The 25,557-nt window shown below is 43.2% G+C and overlaps 1 protein-coding gene across 1 annotated transcript in view; it reads left to right on the forward strand.

Moving 5' to 3' along the window:
- Nucleotides 1–25,557, forward strand: part of SKAP1 (src kinase associated phosphoprotein 1) — a 413,802-nt gene that overhangs the window by 46,074 nt on the left and 342,171 nt on the right. The window contains exon 3 of the mRNA XM_038754037.1: nt 13,345–13,370. Within this exon, the coding sequence (XP_038609965.1) occupies nt 13,345–13,370 (26 nt within the window). The remainder of the gene's footprint in view (nt 1–13,344; nt 13,371–25,557) is intronic.

Below are 25,557 nucleotides of genomic sequence, written 5' to 3' on the forward strand. Positions count from 1 at the left end.
GGTTAGAAACAAAGCTCTTATACTTTTATTGAACTGGAATTGAAAGTGACAGAAAATCATTTTGGCCCCAGTGCAGTAAATGTTATCACTAAAACATGTTCAGGGGATATTAGGACAGTCTCTCAAGCACAAGAGACAAAAGTTCACGAAACAAGAACCGATCTTTTTGTCCTCATCTTGAAATTATTAGATGTTCAGGAGATGAAAGAATATCAGTTCTATGAGAACCAAGGACTGAGTTTGGGTGAAAATGGAAATGACTCCATTCTGAGACAATGTTAAATAGATGTAGCAGGGTTAAGAGGCATTGTGAAAGAATGTGTGGCAGTCAAAAGAACTTCACTGTATTGTGGCAATTTTTGTAGTATTTCTTCAGTGCTAAGCACTCTGCTGAACACTAAGGTAGATACAAGACAATCCCTGTCCCATGTTGGGGCTCGCAGTCTAACTTATAATATTCATTCATTCATTCGATCATATTTATTGAGTGCTTACTGTGTGCAGAGCACAGTTACTAAGTGCTTGGGAAGTACAAGTTGGCAACATATAGAGACAGTCCCTACCCAACAGCGGGCTTACAGTCTATAAAGAGTAATAATGATGGTATTTGTTAAGCCCTTACTATGTGCCAAGCACTACCCTAAGCGCTGGGGTAGATACAAGGTAATCAGGTTGTCCCACGTACGGCTCACAGTCTTAATCCCCATTTTACAGATGGGGTAACTGCGGCACAGAGAAGTTAAGTGGCTTGCCCAAGGTCACACAGCAGACAAGTGGCGGAGCCGGAATTAGAACCCACGTCCTCTGACTCCCAAGCCTGCGCTCTTTCCGCTAAGCCACGCTGCTTCTCATAGTAGGAGGGAGGACTGGTATTGATTCCCCCTTTTACAGCTGAGGAAACTGAGGCACAGAGGAGTTTACAGTACTTGCCTAGAGTCCCAACACAGTCAAATAGTAGAGATGGGATAAGAACCCAGGGCTTCTGACTCCAAGACCTGTGCTTTCCCCACTAGGCCAAGCTGTTTTTGTTGTTATATTGTACTCTCCCAAGCACTTAGTACAGTATTTTGCATATGGTAGGCGCTCAGTAAATACGAGTGAATGAATGCTTCTCATGACTGCAATTGCAGCTTCATATGACTACAGTCTTGAGCATTGAGAGATTCTAAAACGGAAAAAAAGCCCAGCTATAATGGTGTTATGATGGTGAGGCTGTGAAGATAAGTGGCACAGTGCTACAAAGCTCTTCTAAAGATTGAATTTAGCAGGGAGGTCTAACTGGGGCTATCAGCGACTGCCTGCCTTTATTTTTAAAATTGACAGCCTGGAGGAAGAGGAATGCTACGTCTGATTGGGAAAGACAAATTCTTTTCGGCCGTGTTCGGCAATTGTTCTTGGAAATTTTGCGTAAATGGGGCAAGTTGTATAGGTGTATGTTTGCCGAGCGAAAAATGATTAAGAGTCAGACTAGGTGAAAGTGTGAAATTGTGTTTCTAGGGCTCTGTCATTGTTCTGGACTTCTATATAGAATGAATAAGTCCAATTATTGTGCCTATTCTCTTGTTCGTCTAACTTTATTTTTTGAAGCCCCCTCCGAAATGCCAGAGGTGCCGTAGGAATATTGAGGTATCTGTGATAAATGTTTGAGGCAGGCGTGAGAGCAAAATATATCAATTCTTGAGGAGAGAGCGAAGGGACACGTGTTGTGTGGTTTAGGCATCCACCAGTCAATATTGAGTGCCCTCTGTGGGTAGAGTACTGTGTTTACAGTGAAACAATGGACATTGGACACTCGGGAGAATCCTTTCTGGAACTTTCCAGGCTGGAAAAATGGGTGCTGGAATATTTGGGAGTCCTGAAGACTCACGGTCATTTCCAGACATGGAATCAGTTATGACAGCTCTTCTGTGGTGCAGTTTATTGTGTGAGAAATTCGGTAAATAATTCCAATATGTTAGTCGGTAAGCCCTTCCTCAAAGATTTATTTTGGAAACAATAATGGCATTTATTAAGCGCTTACAATGTGCAAAGCACTGTTCTAAGCACTGGGGAGGTTACAAGGTGATCGGGTTGTCCCACGGGGGGCTCACAGTCTTAATCCCCATTTTACAGATGAGGTCACTGAGGCCCAGAGAAGTGAAGTGACTTGCCCAAAGTCACACAGCTGACAATTGGTGGAGCCGGGATTCGAACCCATGACCTCTGACTCCAAAGCCCGGGCTCTTTCCACTGAGCCATGCTGCTTCTTGGAGAGAGTTCAGTATTTATAAAGTCCAGGCTGTAGATGGGAGATGGTCGTGAATTGAGGTGCCTGTTGTTATGTGTGGAGAGAAAGGGAACAGTGTCTCAGTGATGATGATGATGGTATTTGTTAAGCGCTTACTATGTGCAAAGCACTGTTCTAAGCGCTGGGGAGGTTACAAAGTGATCACGTTGTCCCATGGAGGGCTCACAGCTTTAATCCCCATTTTACAGATGAGGTAACTGAGGCAAAGAGAAGTTAAGTGACTTGCCCGAAGTCATACAGCTGACAGTTGGTGGAGCCGGGATTTGAACCCATGACCTCTGACTCCAAAGCCCGTGCTGAGCCACGCTGCTTCTCAGTAATTCAATGGAATAGAAAAAGTGTAATGATAATAATAATAATAATCGTGGCATTTGTTAAAGCGCTTATTGCGAACCAGGCACCATGCTAAGATACAAGGTAATCGGGCCGGAAGTGTCCACTGAGGATGCTCTTAGGGCTGCGATCTGGGTCCCTTTCTTTTCTCCGTTTATATTCCCCCTCTTAGGAGCTCATCCGCTCCTGTGGTCTTAACTACCATTTCTGTGCAGGTGACTCTCAAATTTGTTACTAGCCCTAATCTCTCTTCTCTGCAGTCTATCATTTCCTTCCGCCTCTGGGTCATAGCTGCACAATTTTTTTTTATGGTATTTCTTAAATGCTTACTGTGTGCCAGGCACATTTTCCCTATTATTTCCCTATGTTCTCCTGGCATCTAAATCTCAATATCAGCTCTTCATCTTTTTTTTATGGTATTTTTGAAGCGCTTACTGTGTCAGGCACTGTTCTAAGCCCTGGGCTAGATACAAGCTAACCAGAATGGGCACAGTCCATGTCCCACATAGGGCTCAAAGTCGAGGGAGGAGGATTTAACCCCCATTGTATGGGTAATGTAACTGAGGCACAAAGAAGTTAAGTGACTTGCCCATGGTCACACAGCAGACATATGGCTGCGCTGGGATTAGAACCCAGGTCCTTCTTTCTCCCAGGCCCATGCTCTTTCCACTAGGCCATCCTCTGGATATTCGCTTGGATACTCATACCCCACCATAACACTTGTAAACCTAATAATAATGATGGTATTTGTTAAGCTCTTACTATATGTCGAGCACTGTTCTAAGCGCTGGGGTGGGTAGGAGATAATCAGGTTGGACACAGTTCCTGTCTCAGGGCTCACACTCTTGATCCCCATTTTACAGATTAGGTAACTGGGACTCAGAGAAGTGACTTGCCCACGATCACAGAACAGATAAGTTGAGGGAGTCAGGATTAGAACCCAGGTCATTCTGACTCCCAGGAACTTGCTCTTACCTACGCTGCTTCTCTGTACCTGTCTTTATATTCTGTTACTTCCTCCTAACAGGAATTTATTAAAGCACCTTTCTCCCCATCTAGATTGTAAACCCTTTGAAAGAAGGAATAATGCGTACTATTATGGGGGAAGCATTGTGGCTCAGTGGAAAGAGCATGGGCTTTGGAGTCAGAGGTCATCGGTTCAAATCCCGGCTTCACCATTTGTCAGCTGTGTGACTTCGGGCAAGTCACTTAACTTCTCTGTGCCTCAGTTACCTCATCTGTAAAATGGGGATTAAGACTGTGAGCCCCACGTGGGACAACCTGATCACCTTGCAAACTCCCCAGCTCTTAGAACAGTGCTTTGCACATAGTAAGTGCTTAATAAATGCCATTATTATTATTATTAATTCTGTTGTACTCTCCCAAGGGTTTAGTTCAGTGCTCTGCAGACATTAACCACTCAATAAATATGATTGATTAATTGATTATCCTTTGAGTTCTCTGCATCATGAAAATTCAAAAGGAAATTACTTTCAGGAAGAAGCTTTGGAGTGAGGTAATGATTGTGATTATTGTATCTGTTAAGCACTAGCTATGTGCCAGGCACTGTAGTAAGCGCTGGAGTGAGTACAAGCAAATTGGGTTGGACCCAGTCCCTGGCCCACGTTTGGCTCATAATCTCAGCCCCCATTTTGCAGATGAGGGAACTGAGGCCCAGAGAAGTGGCGTGGCATGCCCAAGGTCACACAGCAGACAAGTGGCGGATCCAGGATTAGAACCCATGACCGTGCTCTAGCCACTACGCCCTGCTGCTTACCAGTTCCATGTTCACTTGATTCAAATCCAAGTGCAAAGGTGCCGCAGAAGGGAGAGTGAGCAGAGGAAATGAGGGCTTAGTCAGGGAAGGCCTCTATGCCTAGTCACTATCTCATCCTTCTCCCCTATTTTTTCCCCCTCCCCATTTTCTCTCTCTTCCCTCATAAGCCACCAGACCAGAGGGTCCCCCCACCATACATAGACACCCCTTCAAACCCTTCTGTCAATCAATCATATTTATTGAGTGCTTACTGTGTGCAGAGCACTTTACTAAGCGCTTAGGAAGTACAAGTACAGCTGGGGCTGTCACCCCAGCCTCCGCCTAGAAGCGTTTCAGTGGGTGCAATGTACTCTTTTAAGTGTTATTTCCCATCTATACCACTCCAGGCCTTCCAAGGAGCTGCACAACAGGTCATCTTGAAGGCTATTTTGGGTTCGTTCCTCTGACTAGTGGTGGGTCTCTTTCCCTTTTGCAGTCAGGTCTGAACCAGATACCAAGTTCCTTTAGGAAGGTTCTCCTAACTGCCAAACCTCCCGCATTCCCATTTTTCACTAAAAAACAGGCCTAAATGGATGATTTTAGGACCCCAAAGTGAGTTACTGACCTTAGGTGGGATTTGTAGAAGTGCTAGAGTCATACGTTTGGTCCCACGGTAGAACTGACATTTAGGGAAACAGAAACTTCTTTTTATCTGCTGTCTGTCATCTTGTACTTGACTGCTTTGTGACCCTGGCAAGTCGCTTCACTTCCCTGGGCCTCAGTTACCTCATCCGTAAGATGGGGATGGAGACTGAGCCCCACATAGGACTGGGACTGTGTCCAACTCAATTTGTGTGTATTCATTCAATCATATGTATTGAGCGCTTACTGTGTGCAGAGCACTGTACTAAGCACTTGGGAATTACAAATCGGCAACATATTGAGACAGTCCCTACCCAACAGCGGGCTCACACTCTAGAATGGGGAGACAGACAACAAAACAAAACAAGTTTTGTTTATTATTTATACCATCAGAATAAATAGAATTATAGCTATATACACAGCATTTATCCACCCCAGCACTTAGTACAGTGCCTGGCACAAAGTAAGCACATAATGAATTCCATCGTTATTATTATTGTGCTACAAGACTAATTTTGAACTGCATTATTGAGTGTGGCAGAGGTTCAGTAAACTGGAGTGTGGTGATTTTACGTGTGTTGAGAACACCTTTTCCATGTGCAACACCACATCTTTCAAAATAGAGGCGACTCCTCTCCATGTTTTAGTATATTACTGGCACTGTCCAAATAGATGGTAATCCTGATGTGAAATGGGGATCCTTCCCCGTGTATCTTAGAGAGTAGGAAAAGATGAAAATTAAGGGATCCAAATGATAATTTGGGGGAAACGGATGGATATGAAACTGAAAGAATCATCAAGTGAAGCATGTCCAAAAGGAACTTTGAAAATGTTCCAGATTACAACTCAAAGATTTCCAGATTTCCAGAAGGAATTTACTTATTAATTGAAGACAGAAGAGCATGCTTGTAGATTGCAGTTAGGAGTCTTATTCCAGAACATGGGCTAACTTTTATAATTGACTGAAGTATAGAGTTATTTTTTAGATTCAGTTTTCCCCTCTATCTGATTTTGGTCTGATGTGAATGAGTGGAACGAATATTATGTCTTTAATAAGGATTCTGTTGTTATTTTCCAATTAATATGTGTCACTTTCTTTAGCATTTGTGTTAAATCATTTTCTTCATGAAAGCTTGTAATGAGGAAGCAGATTGATTGGATTTACATACTGGATTCTTGCCATTGGCTTCCAGAAACGGTTAGGTCATCTGAAGTGTCTTTTTGCCTCTGAATAGGTCATTCTGTGGTTGGCCTCTAAAGCCATATTTTTTTTCCCAAAAAAATCCCATTTAGACACAGGGCTTAATTTAACCAGCGTTTATTCATTGCTGTTTTCCTCCTTTTGAAAAAGCTGATTGGTTCAGAACAAAAATAATGAAATATCGATCACCAGAGAGAATGTCTGTGTCACTTGTGTGATCTGAGTAACCCATCCCAACCACTCAGTGATTGCACTTAAATAAACAATAGCTACCTATATTGTTGTCTAGGCAGCTAGCTAAATATGTGTCCTTTGTATTCAAAGAAGATACCATTGTTGACGAAGTTCACCTAGGAGTTTGTGAAAGGCTGAGAAGGCCAATATGGGATCCATAGCTCTGGCTACATTGGGCATAAAAAAGGTTGACTTGTTGGGCGTTGTTATACTTCATGTTTATAGTGTCTCATTTTTCTTTTGCCTCCTTGTCTCTCTTCCTGTATGAAGCTTTTTTTCAATGAGAGCATCTCCCTTTTTGATAACAATAATTATAGTGGTATTCGTTAAGCACTTAACTGTGTGCCAGGCACTGTACTCAGCACTGGGTTGGATAGAAGCAAATCGGATTAGACACAGTCCCTTGTCCCACATGGGGCTCACAATCTTAATCCTCATTTTACAGATGAGGTAACTGAGGCACAGAGCAGTGCACCATACATATCTTTCCTCAGCTATTGACTCCCAGTTGGCTGGAGTTAACAGCCTTGCTCGAGGCCTTATTTTACTGTAGTTTTGAAAACACTTCCTCTGCCCTCCTTGCTTTCAGTTCCTAAATTCAGCTGTCCTTACTGCAGTTGTTCGGTTGTCTTTGTGGGTTTTTTCATTTTTTTTAATGTATGTTTGTGAAGAGGCCACCTCTCAATTTATTCCCATGTCTCACTCAGTGTACCTGTGCTAAGGTGAGCCTTGCTTCGATGATAGGGGACTGACTACATTCAGAACTTCATTGTTCTTTACATTGTCTTGCCATTTGATCAATCAGTGGCATTTATTGATCACTTACCATGTGCAGAGCACTGTACTAAGCACTTGGGGGACATTGAGTCTGGCCCAAATATGATGCTGGTGGAAGCACTCGACCACCATTCATTCATTCATTCAATCGTATTTATTGAGCGCTTACTGTGTTCTGAGCACTGTACTAAGCGCTTGGGAAGTACAAGTTGGCAACCAGCAGGGAAGCGGTGTGGCGCTTGGAAAGTACCATATAGCAGTAGACATAATCCCTGCCCACAACAAACTCACAGTCTAGAGGCGGGGAGACAGACATCAAAACAAGTAAACAGGCATCAATATAAATAAATAGATATACATATATAAATAAATAAATATATATACATATATATATATATATATATATATACACACACACATAAGTGCTGTGGGGTGGGGAGAGGAGAGGAAGAGTAAAGGGAGCGAGTCAAGGTGACGTGGAAGGGAGGGGGCTTAGTCTGGGAAGGCCTTTCGGAGGAGGTGAGCCTTCAGTAGGGCTTTGAAGCGGCTCCGGAAGAGTGATTGTCTGGTGGATTTGAGGAGGGAGGGTGTTCGAGGCCAGAGGTAGGACACGGGCCAGGGGTCGACAGCAGGACAGGTGAGAACGAGGCCCAGCGAGAAGGTCAGTGCCAGAGGAGCGGAGTGTGTGGGCTGGGATGGAGAAGGAGAGAAGGGAGCTGAGGTAGGAAGGGGCAAGGTGATGGAGAGCTTTGAAGCCCACATCAGTTGGGGAATATACATCAAATTAATCAATCATTCAATGGGTCAGTGGTATTTATTGAGCAAGCACTGCATTAAGCACTTGAGAGAGTACAATACAACAGAATTAGCAGATGCGTTCCCTGACCATAGCCGGAATGCGATAAGAATAATGATGGTATATGTTAAGCGCTTACTATGTGCTGTGCGCTGTACTTTCCAAGCACGTAGTATACTGCTGTGCACACGGTAAGCACTCAATAAATATGATTGAATGAATGGATGAGTGAATAACAGGCCTATGGTCGAAAAGAGGATACACTCTTTGAAAGCGTTCTAGAGAGAAGGCCTTTGGCCCACTGTTGGGTAGGGACCGTCTCTATATGTTGCCAACTTGTTCTTCCCAAGGACTTAGTACAGTGCTCTGCACACAGTAAGCGCTCAATAAATACGATTGATTGATTGATTGAGAGGGAGAGCATAAATCACCATTGGGTCTTTCCCATTTCAAATTTCAACAAGCTGACAAGTCCAGGTTGGAATCCCATTAAACCTTCTTTGTGTTGTTTCTCCTTTTCATAACTCCATAATATAATTCCCATAACTAGTCAGTCTTCCTCTGCCATAGTAATGATAATAATTATTATGGTATTTATTTAGAACAGGCACTGTTCTAAGTGCTGGGGTAGATACAAGGTAATCAGGTTGTCCCATGTGGGGCTCACAGTCTTAATCCCCATTTTCCAGGTGAGGTCACTGAGGCATAGAGAAGTGAAGTGCCTTGCCCAGAGTCACACAGCTGATAAGTAGCGGAGTGGGAATTCCCATAACCAGTCAGTCCTCCTCTACCACAATAATAATAATGATGATGGTGTTTATTAAGTGCTTACTATGTGCCAAGCACTGTTCTAAGCACTGGGGTAGACACAAGGTAATCAGGTTGTCCCACGTGGGGCTCACAGTCTTAATCCCCATTTTACAGCTAAGGTAACTGAGGCACAGAGAAGTTAAGTGGCTTGCCCAAAGTCGTACAGCAGACAAACGGTGGAGCTGGGATTAGAACCCACGTCCTCTGACTACCAAGCCCAGGCTCTTGCCCCTAAGCCAAGCTGCTTCTCCATGGGCTTGTGCTCTTGATGAATCTAGACTGTCAGCTCATTGTGGGCAGGGAGCTCGTCTACCAACTCTGTTGAATTATACTCTCCCAAATGCCTAGTGCTCTGTCCACAGTAAGCGCTCAGTAAATGCAGCTGAGAAAGAGCCCGTGCTTGGGAGTCAGGGATCGTTGGTTCTTATCCCGGCTCCCCCACTTGTCAGCTGTGTGACTTTGGGCAAGTCACTTCACTTTTTGGCGCCTCAGTTACCTCATCTGGAAAATGGGGATTAAGACTGTTAGCCCTACGTGGGACGACCTGATAACCCTGTATCTATTCCAGTGCTTAGAACAGTGCTCGGCACATAGTAAGTGCTTAACAAATACCATCATTATTATTACTATCCTTCATCGACAGAAACTTTTGTGTTGGTACGTGGAGCTAGGCTGAGTCCATGCACATATGCACAACTGTTCCTCCTAGCATTCCACTGGGTCCTATCCAGATTGGGATAGAAGCAGCGTGGCTTAGTGGACAGAGCCCAGGCTTCAGTGTCAAAGGTCATGGGTTCTAATCCTGGCTCTGCCACTTATCAGCTGTGTGACTTTGGGCAAGTCACTTAACTTCTCTAGGCCTTAGTTACCTCACCTTGAAAATAGGGATTAAGACCATTAGCCCCACGTGGGACAACCTGATAACCTTGTGTCTATCTCAGTGCTTAGAACAGTGCCTGGCACTAAGTGAGCACCTAACAAATACCATCGTCATTATTATTATTATTGGGGCTGCACTGTTGGAAGAATGTTCCTGAATTTCCTAACAGCTCTCTATCCAAAGCACACAATGAAAGCACACAATATGGGAGAACTGAGGGTAACGGATCCAGGCAGATATCTGATTGTTAGCAAGACTAAAGCAAGCCCCCATTTTCAGTGTAGCTGTAAAAGCTATTGCTTGTGTGGTATAGACAGCCAATTTATCAGGGGCTTAAATTTGTAGGATCTCATCGGACCTTAGAGAGACCCACAAAAGGTACCTTAATTAAAAAAAGGTGGGGGAGGGGGGCAAAACTGTGCTTTCTGTGGGCTTGCGGAAGGCGAGAGTCTATCTTTTCTTTTATCTTTGCAGCTTGCTTTTGGAAAATGCAATCTATCACTTCGTCACCATTCCCTGAGAACATGAGCCACTGCTAACAAATTTCTCTAGTGCCCAGCAGATTTTCACCTGCAGAGCACATGGCCCCCCTTTTCCTCAGTTCCCTCTCCCCTCTCCGTCACCCCGACTCACTCCCTTTGCTCTTCTCCCCCTCTCCGCCCCACAACACTTGCGTATATATGTACATTTCTTTAATTCCATTTATTTACATTAATGCCTGTTTACTTGTTTTGATGCGTATATATCTATAATAGTATTTATTTATATTGATGCTGTTGATGCCTATTTCCTTGTTTTGATGTCTGTCTCCCCCCTTCTAGGCTGTAAGCCCGGTGTGGGCAGGGATTGTCTCTCTTTATTGCTGAATTGTACTTTCCAAGTGCATAGTACAGTGCTCAGCACACAGTAAGTGCTCAATAAATATGACTGAATGAATGAATGCAGGAAAGACAAGGATTTAGTGGACCGTGCCACCCTGCTATCAAACTGTTTATAGACAGGTGTAACTGGAGACTAAGAGGACCTTGGACTAGGACAGCAAATTTGAAGGCCAGGGACAATTTTACAAATGCCATTCCAGATTGTCAAATGCACCGTAGTTGTGATGGCATTGCTGTGGGACTCTCTATTTCCCAGCAGCTCCTACTTCAACTTTCAATTTGCAACATCCCCATCTCTCACTGTATCAGAGGGAGTGACATTTTATTTGTGTAAGGGGCAGCAAAATGAGAAGTTTCATCTAAGAGGTAATATGATACAAGTGAAGTTTAGTGCTTGCCTACTTTGGACCTGAGGAGGTGAGAAATCACCGGTTGTGTTGGTGTTTAGTTCAGCCCTGTGACAATCAATCAGTCAATAAATGGTATTATCTAATCCCAGTTCTGCCACTTGTCTGCTGTGTGACTTTGGGCAAACCACTTCACTTCTCTGTGCCTCAGTTACTTTATCTGTAAAAGGGGGAGTAAATCTGTACCCAACCTGATTACCTTGTATCTATACCAGCGCTTAGAACAGTGCCTGGCGCATAGTAAGCCCTTAGCAGATACCATTAAAAATGGTGAGCACTTTCTAATAATAATAATTATTATGGTATATGTTAAGGGCATACTATGTGCCAACCACTGTTATAAGTGTCGGGGTAGATACAGGGTAATCAGGTTGTCCAACGTGGGGCTCATGGTCTTCATCCCCATTTTACAGATATGGTAACTGAGGCACAGAGAGATTAAGTGGCTTGCCCAAGGCCACACAGCAGACACGTGGTGGAGCTGGGATTAGAACCTACATCCTCTGACTCCCAAGCCCGGGCTCTATCCACTAAGCCATACTGCTTCTCTATGCACATTCTGTGTACAGAGCACTGTTCATTCATTTAGTCCTATTTATTGAGCTCTTACCGTGTGCAGAGAACTGAACTAAGTGCTTGGGAGAGTTCATAAATTCCCTGCACACAAATAATAATAATAATAATGATTGTGGTATTTAAGTACTTACTGTGTGCCATGCACTGTACTAAGCACTGGGGTCGTTTCAAGTAAATCGGAGTGGACACAGTCCCTATCCCAGGTGGGGCTCAAAGCCTCAATCCCCATTTTACATGATTATGATGACGGTATTTGTTAAGCTCTTACTATGTACCAAGCACTGTTCTAAGCACTAGGGTTGATACAAGGTAATCAAATTGTCCCACCTGGGGCTCCCAGTCTTCATCCCCATTTTACAGATGAGTTAACTGAGGCACAGAGAAGTTGTGACTTGCCCAGAGTCACACAACTGATAAGTGGCAGAGCTGGGATTAGAACCCATAACCTCTGACTCCCAAGCCCGGGATCTTGCCTCGTTCCCTTCCCCACAGCAACTGTATATATGTATATATGTTTGTACATATTTATTACTCTATTTTACTTGTACATATCTATTCTATTTATTTTATTTTGTTAATATGTTTGGTTTTGTTCTCTGTCTCCCCCTTCTAGACTGTGAGCCCACTGTTGGGTAGGGACTGTCTCTATATGTTGCCAACTTGTACTTCCCAAGCGCTTAGTACAGTGCTCTGCACACAGTAAGCGCTCAATAAATACGATTGATTGATTGGTTGATTGATTGATTTCCACTAAGCCGCGCTGCTTCTCTGTGAGGTACATGAGGTAGCTGAGGCACAGAGACGCAAAGTAACTTGCCCAAGGTCCCACAGCAGACAAGTGGCTGAGGCAGGATTAGAATCCATGACCTAGAAACCACTTTTATAGTTGGCACTCAGTGCCTTTTTATTCCAGCATATGAGGGTGGCAGTAGGAGCAATTTCTGGAAAATTCTGTTGCCAAATTGTTCTTCCCAAGTGCTTGGTACAGTGCTCTGCACATAAGTAAGCGCTCAATAAATATGATTGAATGAATGCATGGAAAAGGGGTCTCTGGGGATGGGGCTAGGAGCAGTACTGTGGCCCCAATGCAAATTGGAAAATCTGCAAACGACATAGGTGACCTTTAGGCCCAGGGCCAAACTCAGGTGAGTAATGGGAAAGTGCTTTGGACAAAGTGCTATGCAAATTCAAGGTCTTTCTTTATATAACCCTTGCCCTCGACTTAGTGATTAGCCATTCTGACCATGAAGAGAAATTTCCCAAGCACCTCTGGCTTACATTTTATACCTGTTGTTTGTTACCATTCATTCAATTGTATTTACTGAGTGCTTACAGTGTGCAGAGCACTGTACTAAGCGCTTGGGAAATACAAGTTGGCAACATATAAAGACGGTCCCTACCCAAAAACGGGCTTACAGTGTAGAAGGGGGAGAAAGACAGCAAAACAAAACATGTAGACAGGTGTCAAAGTCGTCAGAACAAATAGAATTAAAGCTATATGCACATCATTAACAAAATAAATAGAATAGTAAATATGTACCAGTAAAATAGAGTAATAAATCTGTACAAATACATATACAAGTGCTGTGGGGAGGGGAAGGAGGTAGGGCGGGGGGATGGGGAGGAGGAGAGGAAAAAGGGGGCTTAGTCTGGGAAGACCTCTAGAAGGAGGTGAGCTCTCAGTAGGGCTTTGAAGGGAGGAAGAGAGCTAGAGCTGCAAGAATAATTCGTTGGCTTATTTGTATTCTCTTCCTTATATTTCAGGTACCCTTGGGAATTCCAGCCCCGAGGTGAGTTGAATTTAACCACTTACGGTGTTGCACTGGGCTGTGGTCACAGTTGGTGGAGAGGCAGAGGTGGCTATCTTTGGTATATGCTTCAGCGCAGCCTCTTCGGAGAGTATTATCAACTAGTTCGCTAAGGCGAGTTAGGGAAGTGTTTATTCCACCTCAACCCCGCTGCACCCCCACCAGAAGGCGACGGGAACTCCGGATCCTTTGGCCAGCTAGCGGAGTGTCGCCTGGTGATTTCGTGGAAGGGAAAAAAAAATCAAGAATCTTCTTTTTGCTCCCGAGCAATTGTGTGATGAAAACAGAAGGGGCCACCAACAAGGTGGAAGCCGAGGCCACAATGAAAACCTTACTATTGCTCCTACTCGGCCAATCCTTCATTTGCCTCGGAAATAGATTTCAGTAGTCACCTTCTCCATCACGGTGCGCTTTCACACTTCCTGTCTGATGAACAGCACAGCAATGTCAGAAACACAGCAGTGTTGAAATTCCCACTAGGATGGTGTTATCACATTTTAATATGAGCCTCGGTGCTTCTAATTGCTTTCGAGCCATTGTTTTCCTGCATTGGCTTGATGAACCCAGCATCTGGCGTTATTTGAGGAAGTACAGCAGACAGCTGTGTACAAAATTAAAAAAGAAAAGATGAGAACACATAAAGAGGGTTCAAAACAGGAAATTTTATTCAATTTTGGCTTTCTTTCTGTAAGGTTTTCTAGTATTCCGCTATTTAGGTACTTAAGTTTGCATCATCAGAAAACTTTCTTTAAATCAGGTCTTTAATTTATTCAGATGCAGGGCTGGTGACTGATCACCTAGTGAGAGGATCTCCGCCAGACTTGCAGAATGGGTCAAAGAATCTTTCAGTCTAGGAAAGCTCTCCAGCCAGCAAAATGGCCACTCCACTTGTACCCACTTTCCAGGGTCACAGTGGTGACAGTGCGTACTGATATCTTGAAGAATTACGATCCTCAAACAATGGGCCTCCTTTCCAAATTTTATAAAAGCCTTACTCTTCCGGAGCCTAAGTCTTTTTTTTAAGTGGCCTAATTTCTTTCAGATTATGGTAATTTGAAAGGCTGATAGAAGAAACTGACCTTAAAAATAAAAAGGCCTGTTTGATTTCATTTTTACTGTAACTTTTGTAGGTCAAGTTGTTAATAAAAAGTGATAGGAAATTCTTGAGTTGGGTTTCTTTGTCTAACGGTCCTAAAAGATTTCTACGTTGTCCCCTTTTGGAAGGATGGAGAACAAGACATAATAATGGAGTGACAGTTAAGACATAGAGCTCAAAAGCGGGAATGCACCCTTCAAAGAACTTCATACTGGCTTGGAGCTTAAAAGATTTTGAGCAAAAACTTCATGAGAGAATGTAATGTGGACTCGCTGAAATTAATAGAGTGGTTTGTTGGAATTCACGGCTGAAAGAGGAATATATGACTGGTGTTGGAGATCTGGTTGGGTAAAAGTCACTTCACTTCTCTGTGCCTCAGTTACCTCATCTGTAAAATGGGGATGAAGAGTGTGAGCCCCACGTGGGACAACCTGATCACCTTGTATCCTCCCCAGCGCTTAGAACAGTGCTTTGCTCATAGTATTCATTCATTCATTCAGTTGTATTTCTTGAGCGCCTACTTTGTGCAGAGCACTGTACTAAGCGCTTGGGAAGTACAAGTTGACAACATATAGAGATGGTCCCGACCCAACAACAGGCTCAAAGTCTAGAAGGGGGAGACAGACAACAAAGCAAAGCATATTAACAAAATAAAATAAATAGAATAGTAAATATGTACAAGTAAAATAAATAGAGTAATAAATCTGTACAAACATATACACAGGTGCTGTGGGGAGGGGAAGGAGATAGGGTGGGGGGGAATGGGTGGAGAGGAAGGAGGGGGCTGTAGTTTGGGAAGGCCTCCTGGGGGAGATGAGCTCTCAGTAGGGCTTGGAAGGGACAAAGAGAGCTAGCTTGGCGGATGGGCAGAGGGAGGGCATTCCAGGCCAAAGGGAGGACGTGGGCCGGGGGTCGATGGCGGGACAGGCGAGAACGAGGCACAGTGAGGAGGTTAGCGGCAGAGGAGCGGAGGGTGCGGGCTGGGCTGTAGAAGGAAAGAAAGGAGGTGAGGTAGGAGGGGGCGAGGTGATGGAGAGTGATAGTAAGTGCTTAACAAATGTCATTATTATTATTGTTATTATCTGGTACTAATAAGATGTCAGAAAGAGAAAATCATCAGGGCACAAAACATAGCTGACGGCAGGAGCGAAAGGTTGAAATAACAGTCAAATACGAATACAAATGTCATTATTATTATTATTATTATCTGGTACTAATAAGACGTCAGGAAGAGAAAATCATCAGGGTACAAAACATAGCTGATGGCAGGAGCGAACGGCAGAATACCAGTCGTAGGAGACAAAGGTCAGAAGACCCCAGCTCTATCTATCCACTAATGCCGATTACTCGGCTTGACTGCAAAATGGAGTCTTGTGTGTCTAACACAACCGGTGTATTTCAGACTTCCTTAGAGAAACAGTAAGGAGAGCAACCAGGGGTCAAACCGGGAAGATTTTATTTGGAAAGCCAAATGCTTTGGAGGGGATGCTTTGTATATGCTATTAGTCTTATCCCTCTTTGGAAGCTAAAATGGAGTAAGGTTGAGGTAGAGAAATCCGTTGTTTTCCAAGATTCCTTTCTATGATCGTGGCCTTTACCTCCCCTGCCCTGTTGCTGTCCAACGTAATAGCAGTAATGATTGTGGTATTTGTGCTCATTGTGTGCCGAGCACTGTTCTGGATACAAGGTCATTGGGTTGGACTCAGTCCATTTCCCTCTTGGGGCTCACAGTCTTGATCCCCATTTTACAGATGAGGTAACTGAGGCACAGAGAAATGAAGTGACTTGCCTAAGGTCACCCAGCAGATATGTGACAGAGTCGGGATTAGAACCCACGACCTCTGACTCCTAGGCCCGTGCTCTTTCCACTAAGCCATGCTGCTTCTCCAGCAATTCCCAGGTGTTGAGGTGTCTTCAGCCGATTCAGAGCGTCAGAAAGCAGTGGTCTGAAGGAGCAGCCACAGGCTAATAGTAATAATAATATTAATGATGATATTTGTTAAGGGCTTACTATGTGCCAAGCACTGTTCTAAGCACTGGGGTGGATACAAGTAAATCGGGTGGGACACAGTCCCTGTCCCACATGGGGCTCACAGTCTCAATCCACATTTTACAGATGAGGTAACTGAGGCACGGAGAAGTGAAATGACTTGCCCAAGGTCACACAGCAGGCCTGTGGCAGAGGCAGGATTAGAACTCCTGACCTTCTGAATCCCAGGCCCGTGCTCTAACCGTAATGCCATGCTGCTTCCTATAGCTGCCAATATGTGTTACTGCACGAGAACTTCCAAATAAATAGGAAGAGGACGGAGGAAAGAGAGCAGCTGGTAGGAAGAGGAAGAAGACAGTGTTGAGCCAGGGATGAGAAACGAATGTGAGAGGACCAAAATGGAAATGTTACCCAGGGGAAAAGACCACTTGATATTCATTCATTCATTCAATCGTATTTATTAAGCACCTAGTGTGTGCAGAGCACTATACAAAGCACTTGGGAAAGTACAATACAATAAACAGTGACATTCCCTGCCCACTGTGAGCTCACAGTCTAGAGAGGAGAGACAGACATCAATATAAATAAATACAATTACAGATATGTACTTAAGTGCTGGATGGCTGCGGGGGAGGAGGGAGGTGAGAACAAAGAGTCAGGAACTATTCCATAGCACAAGCTTGGGACTCAGAGTTTGTGGGTTCTAATCCCACTTGTGCCACTGCTGTGTGACCTTGGGCAAGTCACTTTACTTCTCTGTGCCTCAGTTATCTCATCTGTAAAATGGGTCCTGGGACTGTGAGCCCCACATGGGACAATCTGATTACCTTGAATTTACCCCAGCGCTTAGAACAGTGCTTGGCACATAGTAAGCGCTTAACAAATACCATCATTATTATGTTATTTGGACTACGTCCAACCCAGTTAGTTTATATCCACCCCAGCTCTGAGTACAGGGCTTGGCACATAGTAATAATAATAATAATAATAATAACTTCTCTGTGCCTCAGTTACCTCATCTGTAAAATGGGGATTAAGCCTGTGAGCCCCATGTGGGACAACCTGATAACCTTGTAACTATCCCAGTGCTTAGAATAGTGCTTGACACGTAGTAAGTGCTTAACAAATATCATTATCATCATTATTATTATTATTACAGTGCTTGGGCATGTTTAGTAAACACTTAAATACCATAAAAAACTGGAGGTGAGGCTGAGATGAATATATTCTTCAAGTGTCCATCATTTGTCCTTTTGTTAATTTTATCCCTTCAAGATTTGGATTAAAACAGGTTTGGGGGAATTGGGGAAACAGAAAGGCCAGAATGAGAAAGTCTCAGTGAAAATGCAGTTAGAGCTCATCTAGCAGCAGGCATGAGCTGATACTTACTGAGCGCTTACCGTATCCAGGGCACTGTACTAAGTGCTTGGGAGAGTACAGTGTAACAACAGATACATTTCTGCCCACAGCGAGCTCACAGTCTAGAGGGGAAGACAGACATTAATGTAAACTAATAAGTAGATAAATAAAGAAATTACAGATATATACATATGTGTTATGGGGGTGGGAGGGAAGATAAATGAAGGAGCCAGTCAGTGGTGCAGAATAATAATAATAATAATGATGGTATTTGTTAAGCACTTACTATGTGCCGAGCACCGTTCTCAGTGCTGGGATAGAAACAAGGTTATCAGGTTGTCCCGCATGGGGCTCACAGTCTTAATCCCCATTTTACAGGTGAGGTAACTGAGGCACAGAGAATTTGTGACTTGCCCAAAGTCATGCAGAAGGGAGTGGGAGAAGAAGAGAGGAGGGCTCAGTCAGAGAAGGCTTCTTGGAGAAGATGGGCCTTCAGTAAGTTTTTGAACTGTGTCCAACCTGATTACCTTGTTTCTACCCCAGTGCTTAGAACAGTGCTTGGTTCATAGTAAGCGCTTAACAAATACCATAAGTAAGTGGGGAGAGCAATTATCTGTCTGTTATGAGGAGGGAGGGCGTTCCGGGGCAGAGGTAGGATGTGGGCGACAGGTCAGCGGCGAGATAGACAAGATCAAGGTAGAGAGTTGGTAGACAGATCAATCAATCAATCAATCGTATTTATTGAGCGCTTACTGTGTGCAGAGCACTGTACTAAGCGCTTGGGAAGTACAAGTTGGCAACATACAGAGACAGTCCCTACCCAACAGTGGGCTCACAGTCTAAAAGGGGGGGGACAGAGAACAAAACCAAACATACTAACAAAATAAAATAAATAGAATAGATATGTACAAGTAAAATAAATAAATAGAGTAATAAATATGTACAAACATATATACATATATACAGGTGCTGTGGCGAAGGGAAGGAGGTAAGATGGGGGGATGGAGAGGGGGATGAGGGGGAGAGGAAGGAAGGGGCTCAGTCTGGGAAGGCCTCCTGGAGGAGGTGAGCTCTCAGTAGGGCCTTGAAGGGAGGAAGAGAGCTAGCTTGGTGGATGGGCATTCCAGGCCCGGGGGATGACATGGGCCGGGGGTCGATGGCGGGACAGGCGAGAACGAAGGAACGGTGAGGAGATTAGCGGCAGAGGAGCGGAGGGTGCGGGGTGGGCTGGAGAAGGAGAGAAGGGAGGTGAGGTAGGAGGGGGTGAGGTGATGGAGAGCCTTGAAGCCCACACAACAATCTGGCAGTCTAGAAGGGGAGAAAGACATTAATATAAGTAAATATATTACCGATGTGTACAGAAGCGCTGCGGGACTAAATGAGGGGTGACGAAAGGGAGCAAATGGGGGCACAGCAGAGGGAGTGGGAGCAGAGGAAATGAGGGTTTAGTCAGGGAAGGCCTCTTGGAGGAGATGTTACTTCCACTCTTCCCCACTTCTGGTCCTCTCTTCCCCTAGAGGGCAGATGGGCCAGAAGGACTGTGCTTGGGCCAATTATTCCCTAGTCCTTATCCTTGCCTTCTAGAAGAAATAGAAGCGGCAGAGAAGGAGTGTGGCCCACAGGAAAGAGCATAGGCCTCGATAAGGCTCCGCCACGTGTCTGCTGTGTGACCTTGGGCACAGAAGCAGCGTGGCTCAGTGGCAAGAGCATGGGCTTTGGAGTCAGAGGTCATGGATTCAAATCCCGGCTCCGCCACTTAGCTGTGTGAATTTGGGCAAGTCACTTCACTTCTCTGGGCCTCAGTTACCTCATCTGTAAAATGGCGATTAAGACTGTGAGCCCCCCGTGGGACAACCTGATCACCTTGTAACTTCCCCAGCGCTTAGAACAGTGCTTTGCACATAGTAAGCGCTTAATAAATGACATAAAAAAAGTCACTTCACTTCTCTGGCCTCAGTTACCTCATCTCTAGAGTGGGGATTGAGACTGTGAGCCCCACATGGAACGGGGACTGTGCCTAACCCGATTAACTTGTGTCTACCCCTGTACTTAGAACGGGGCTTGGCACATGATAAGCACTTAACAAGTACCATTATTATTATTATTAAGTGCTCAATAAATGCCATCGATTGATCTGTATACATATTTTGTCACCTATCTGTTTTGTTTTGTTGTCTGTTTCCCCCTTCTAGACCGTGAGCCCGTTGTTGGGTAGGCAGCGTCTCTATATGTTGCCGACTTGTACTTCCCAAGCGTTTAGTACAGTGCTCTGCGTACAGTAAGCGCTCAATAAATACGATTGAATGAATGAATGAATTAGAGGACCTGGGTTCTAATCCCTGCTCTGCCACTCACTGTTGTGTGACCTTGAGCAACTCACTTCTCTGTGACTCAGTTTCCTCAACTGAAAAATGGGGATTAAGACTGTGAGCCCTTTGTGGGACGGGCTGTGTCCAACCAGATTATCTGGTATCTACCCCAGCATTTTGTTCATTGCCTGGCACACAGTAAAGGCTTAATGAATGCCATAAAAAAATATCAGCTCAGATCAGTCCCGGTGTTCGGTGGTAGGGTTAGGCCAATGGCCCTCCTGTGCCCTTATTCGTCTCACTTGAGTCTTTCCCACTGACCAAAAATAAGGACGTTTTGCTCGAGGATTTCTGAAATTGTCTCCAGTCCACAAAAGTGCCATAGATGGGAGAGGCTTTCATTTGTCCCAAATGTAGTTGAAGAATGAACATGGGGAAGCTTGTCACAACTTTACACGGGCTTTATTTGAAAATCCAGACCCTGAATACGTAAGGCATTTTCCTCAGATAAATGCTGAATTTTCAATTATGAAGGCATATGCGTTAGAATCTCTGCCATGCCATTTTTACCATTTCAGTTTATTAAATATAGCACAGGAGTGTCATTTTGTATTAGAACAGATGGCTGAGAGTAAGGATGCCAACCCTCTGCTCAGAGCTACTCCTGATTCCCGATAGCTTTGGGAAACCTACTCCACATTCTGGGGCCTCAGTTTTCTACTCCGTGAAATGGGGTTAAATACCTTCAGAATGTTAATTAGTTGAATCAGCCCAAATTTCAGTGATGTAACAAAATACCCCATGCCAAACATACTGCTAAATTAGCATTTCTCCTCCCAATCTCACCTTCTCCCCCTCAATCACTCGTATTGATTGAGCACTTACTGCATGCAGAGCACGGTACTAAGCGCTCGGGAGAGTACAATATAGCAGAGTTGTTAGTCACATTGCCTGACCACAACAAGTGTACAATTTAAACATTTTCAAGCAAATTGGCGTGAACCTAAAGATTCAGAGCAGAAAATAAATTAGACTGGATGAAGCATTTACAAGAAATCATGCTGAGGCTAAATTCAATTTGAATGAAAAGTTTAACCCACAGTTACATAATCCAGTATTCCCTTAGGCTACCGAGGCTCACAGACGTGGCCCTGAGGCGACCTAATGACTCTTGGAACAAGGGCCGTATGGAAAATTTCCAAGAAAACCATTTATCATTGAGATTTGAATTTTCTGTTGGGGTTGCCATTCCAGTGGTCTCATTAGGCAAGGGCAGAGGTTCTGAGGCTGAAGCCAAAGAGAAACCAAATTTGAATTGGCGTTAGTGCTTCCCTTCCCCTTGCCAAGTGACGCTGGAAGCAATTAATGAAATTAAGGGCAATAATAAAAATAAGAAGAATAATACTGGTATTTATTAAGTGCATACTGTGTGCCAGGCACTGTACTAAGCGCTGGGCTGGGTACAAGCAAATGGGGTTGGACACAGTCTCTGTCCCACATGGGGCTCGCCGTCTTAGCCCCCATTTTATAGATGAGGGAACTGAGGTCCAGAAAAGTGAAGTGATTTGCCCAAGGCCAGCCAGCAGACAAGTGGCAGAGCTGGGATTAGAACCCATGACCTTCTGACTCCCAGGGCCGTGCTCTATCCACTCGGTTGTGCTTCTTCCCTATTAAAACCTGATCATTTTTCTTTTTAAAGAAAATGAAATAAAAGAAAGAAATATTATTATTATTACTATTATTTAAAAATATGTTTAATGTGGCACCCCCCACGGACCTTGGGAAGTGTAGTTCTTTAGAACTCATAGTCAAATGTTTTCAAGGATCTAGACTGTAAGCCCCTTTAGACTGTAAGCTCATTGTGGGCAGGGAACATGTCTACCAAATCTGTTATATTGCAGTCTCCCAAGCACTTAGGGTGGTGCTCTTCACATGGTCAGCACTCAGTCAATATAATTGGTTGAGGAGAAGAAGGGGTAATACCACTGATTTATTGATTACTAGTAGTAGTTTAGTAGTAGTAATAATAATAATTCTAGACTGTAAGCCCATTGTTGGGTAGGGACCGTCTCTATATGTTGCTGACTTGTACTTCCCAAGCGCTTAGTACAGTGCTCTGCACAAACTAAGCACTCAATAAATACAATTGAATGAATGAATAATAATTGTAGTATTTGTTAAGTGCTTAATGGGTGCCAGGCACTGTACTAAGCGCTAAGGTGGATTCAGGCAAATCAGGTTGGACAGAGTCCCAGTCCCCCATGGAGCTTACAGTCTTAATCCCCATTTTAAGGATGAGGTAACTGAGGCACAGATAAGTTAAGTGACTTGCCCAGAGTCACACAGCAGACAAGTTGTAGAAGCTTTTACTGAGTGCCCACTGGGTGCAAGGTACTGTACTCAGTGCTTGGGAAGTACAAAACAAGCAAGTTCCCTGGTAATAAGGAGCCTGTACACGGATGGGGAGGACACACATAAAATAATTTACAGAATAATCAAAAAATAATTGGATGTGCAAAACAGTGGGGGCTTAAGAATTTTTTCTTTTAAATTCTAGTTTTTAAACAGTGTTTTCAGTTGTTGGATACTTACAGCATTAATTTGCACTCGTTTTATAATTAGTAATTGAATAGTTTCATAATTTTCATCCGTATTGGCTCTGCCTTTTTATGCCACACTGACGTATTTCCATCTGAATCAGTAAATAGTCAGTGTGTTGGCTCTTGTGAGACCATGGTTATATGTGTGAGGTGTGCATTTGGAGTCTACGTTTACAGAATTTTCATTGGTCGCAGCTTCAAAGATTAGATTTCTAAAGTTATTTTGGTGTGGAGTCTGAAGCATACTGAACTGAAGCCTTGATATCACTTCTCTTCTTATGCTGTCACGTGCTTGGTACATGTAGTTATGACAGCTACAAGAAGCAAATCATTAAAGCAGCAAAGATATCATCTTTACAGTAAAAGAGAAGAAAGGATTCTCTTTGAAGTTGAAGAGGAGTGTTTTTGAATTAATGGAGTGCACGCTGATTTGACTAAGTTTTATTTATAAAAACACTCTTTGCATTCTTGCCAAAGGGCTTTAGCACAGTTGTAAGCAGGATTTATATGTGGTAACCCAGCCTAGATTTATGATGTGTTTGCAAATGTTAAGGAAAAGTCTGAATTTACAATATTTATAATTTATTGTTAAGTATCTATCACCATCTCTGGAATGCCAATATTTTATAAACACAAATGTTAGTTTCAAACCTGAGATGTGGTAACCCACTGAGCTTTTAAAAGAGCCATCTAGAGTGTTTTCTTCCTTTTTATTTTGGAAGCACGGTGTATATGCCTTTTGGGGAGTTAATCAGTTGAGAGAAATGGAGAGAAATGTAGACAAGAGCAAATTGGTCTTTTCCCTACCTTTTACACCTTTAAAAAACAGTGGAGGTTTTTAGCATTAACTGTTTTGACCGCTGCTTTTTGTGGTCTTACTTTCTACACAATATTTTTTATTTACTTGAGCCTGCTACAATTTGTAGAGGATACATGCTTAAATAATCCTTCAGTTAAATCCTGACTTGGTTGGCATTTTCAAATATATCTAGACTTCTTGCATCCTTATTGCCTTATTGTAGACTAGTGAATTCTTAATACTTGAACATAAGGTGCTTCTTCAGGGAGTATTGATGTGTTGCCTTAATTTTTAAAGCACCCAGCTACTGTTCCCATTTTTTAGTGTGGGATATTGAAGTCCCAAGAAGTAAATTGACTTGCATTACAGAAAGATGATTAGCATTTAGAAGTTCCTGACTCCTGATTACCTTTGCCCGGGTCATAGTTTTTGTAGCTTCACAGTAGAGGTATTATAACTTTATCTATCATGTTAGTGAGTTTCTTTTAGGAGAACTTTACCAAAGGATTTCATGTTTATCAGCAGAAATATTTGGTCTAAGTGCATTAAGGTTTCGGTTGCTACGTACGGGTTTCTTGAGTGTTGGGAGTTTTGTGGATGATAATTTAAACCAATATCATTCATTGTTGTTATTAATCGAGCACTCACAGTTGTGGGTATAACTCAGGGTGTTTAATGAAATGAACTTGAACTAATTCTGTATTTAGCTCATGTAAACCCACAGTAGCAAGGAATGAATCTGTTCCATGGCAGTCTCAAAGTTTTCCATGCAACAACTGAAGTACTCAAAACTGCTCCAAAAGGACCCAAGCAGCATTGTTCTGTTGCCCCAATTTAATCGATGGGGAAACTGAGTCATAGAGAAATGAACAGACATGCTGAGGTTCAGTTGCTGAATCATTAGCTTTCTTGGAAGCGAAGCCAGTGCCAAACGAAGAAGGTGAACTATTTTTCTTGTTTATTGTTTTCCCGAGAATCATTAACTACCCTGAAGTTTTGCAGTGAAGTATTGAGTGTCTAAACATTGCATCTTGATATTTAGTCAACTTCTAATGAATTTCGGAACTGTGCCCTGAAGGTACAGGGTGAGCAAAGCTGAGCTGAACTTGAATTAGAAACCTTCAACAACCCCGGTGGGTAAAGTAGCAGTCTTTGATTCAGTCAGGTCATCTAGAAGTGAATTTTGATGTTGTAGTCCAAATAATTTCAGTAAGACCATTAATTTTTTCATAATCTATCATAATGCACACATCTCCTAGAAACCTGTCTAGTAGGCTTACCGATGATGACCAAATCAGCAATCATGTGAAAGCTTATTTACTTCTCTTGTCTCCAGGAAATGAACTGCTTTAGTTTTTGAAAATAAAATTATTCCTTAAACCACAAAAGTAATGAGTAAAGTCCTCCTGTTCTTGCTAATTAAAAAAAAATGGGAATGAACACGGAGAGAGTTAACTTCTGAGTGTAATGGTTTTTGCCACATTTTCAATGAGTAAATCTGTTCCCTACCCAGTAAATCAAAAGAATTCCCTTTTGCACGGTTGGATGTTTAGACTTTCTGAGTACTTGTGTTAGATTTTTTTCATCTTTCTTTCAGGAACTAGTGTGAGTCTTTTACCTCAGTTATACTAAATGCTCACCAGCATCAGTAATCTCTGGAGGAGATGATGGGCTCATCACAGGCAAGGCAAACTAGTTTTTCTTTATGCCCATCTGCGTCATATTAATCTACAACCCTGTTAATATTTTAATCACCTCTGCTCTACATCAATAGCATCCTCATCTGAAATCAACAATCCAATCAAAGCCATCATTTTATTTTCATTTTTAACTAGTGTCCGTAAAATTTTTACGGTACTCACGTCCAAGGTGTGGATGGGCAGCTCTCTGCTAGGGCTCCTTCACCTTCTTTAGGGAGATGACTCGTGCGGGTTGGACTCTGTTTCAACTTCGAACTTCCGGGACTGTTAGAGAGCCGGTATAATGCGAGTGTAACAAATCCTTGAATCCGTGGGA

This window comes from Tachyglossus aculeatus, chromosome 11, assembly GCF_015852505.1.
Source record: "Tachyglossus aculeatus isolate mTacAcu1 chromosome 11, mTacAcu1.pri, whole genome shotgun sequence".
NCBI classification, from domain to species: Eukaryota; Metazoa; Chordata; class Mammalia; order Monotremata; family Tachyglossidae; genus Tachyglossus; species Tachyglossus aculeatus.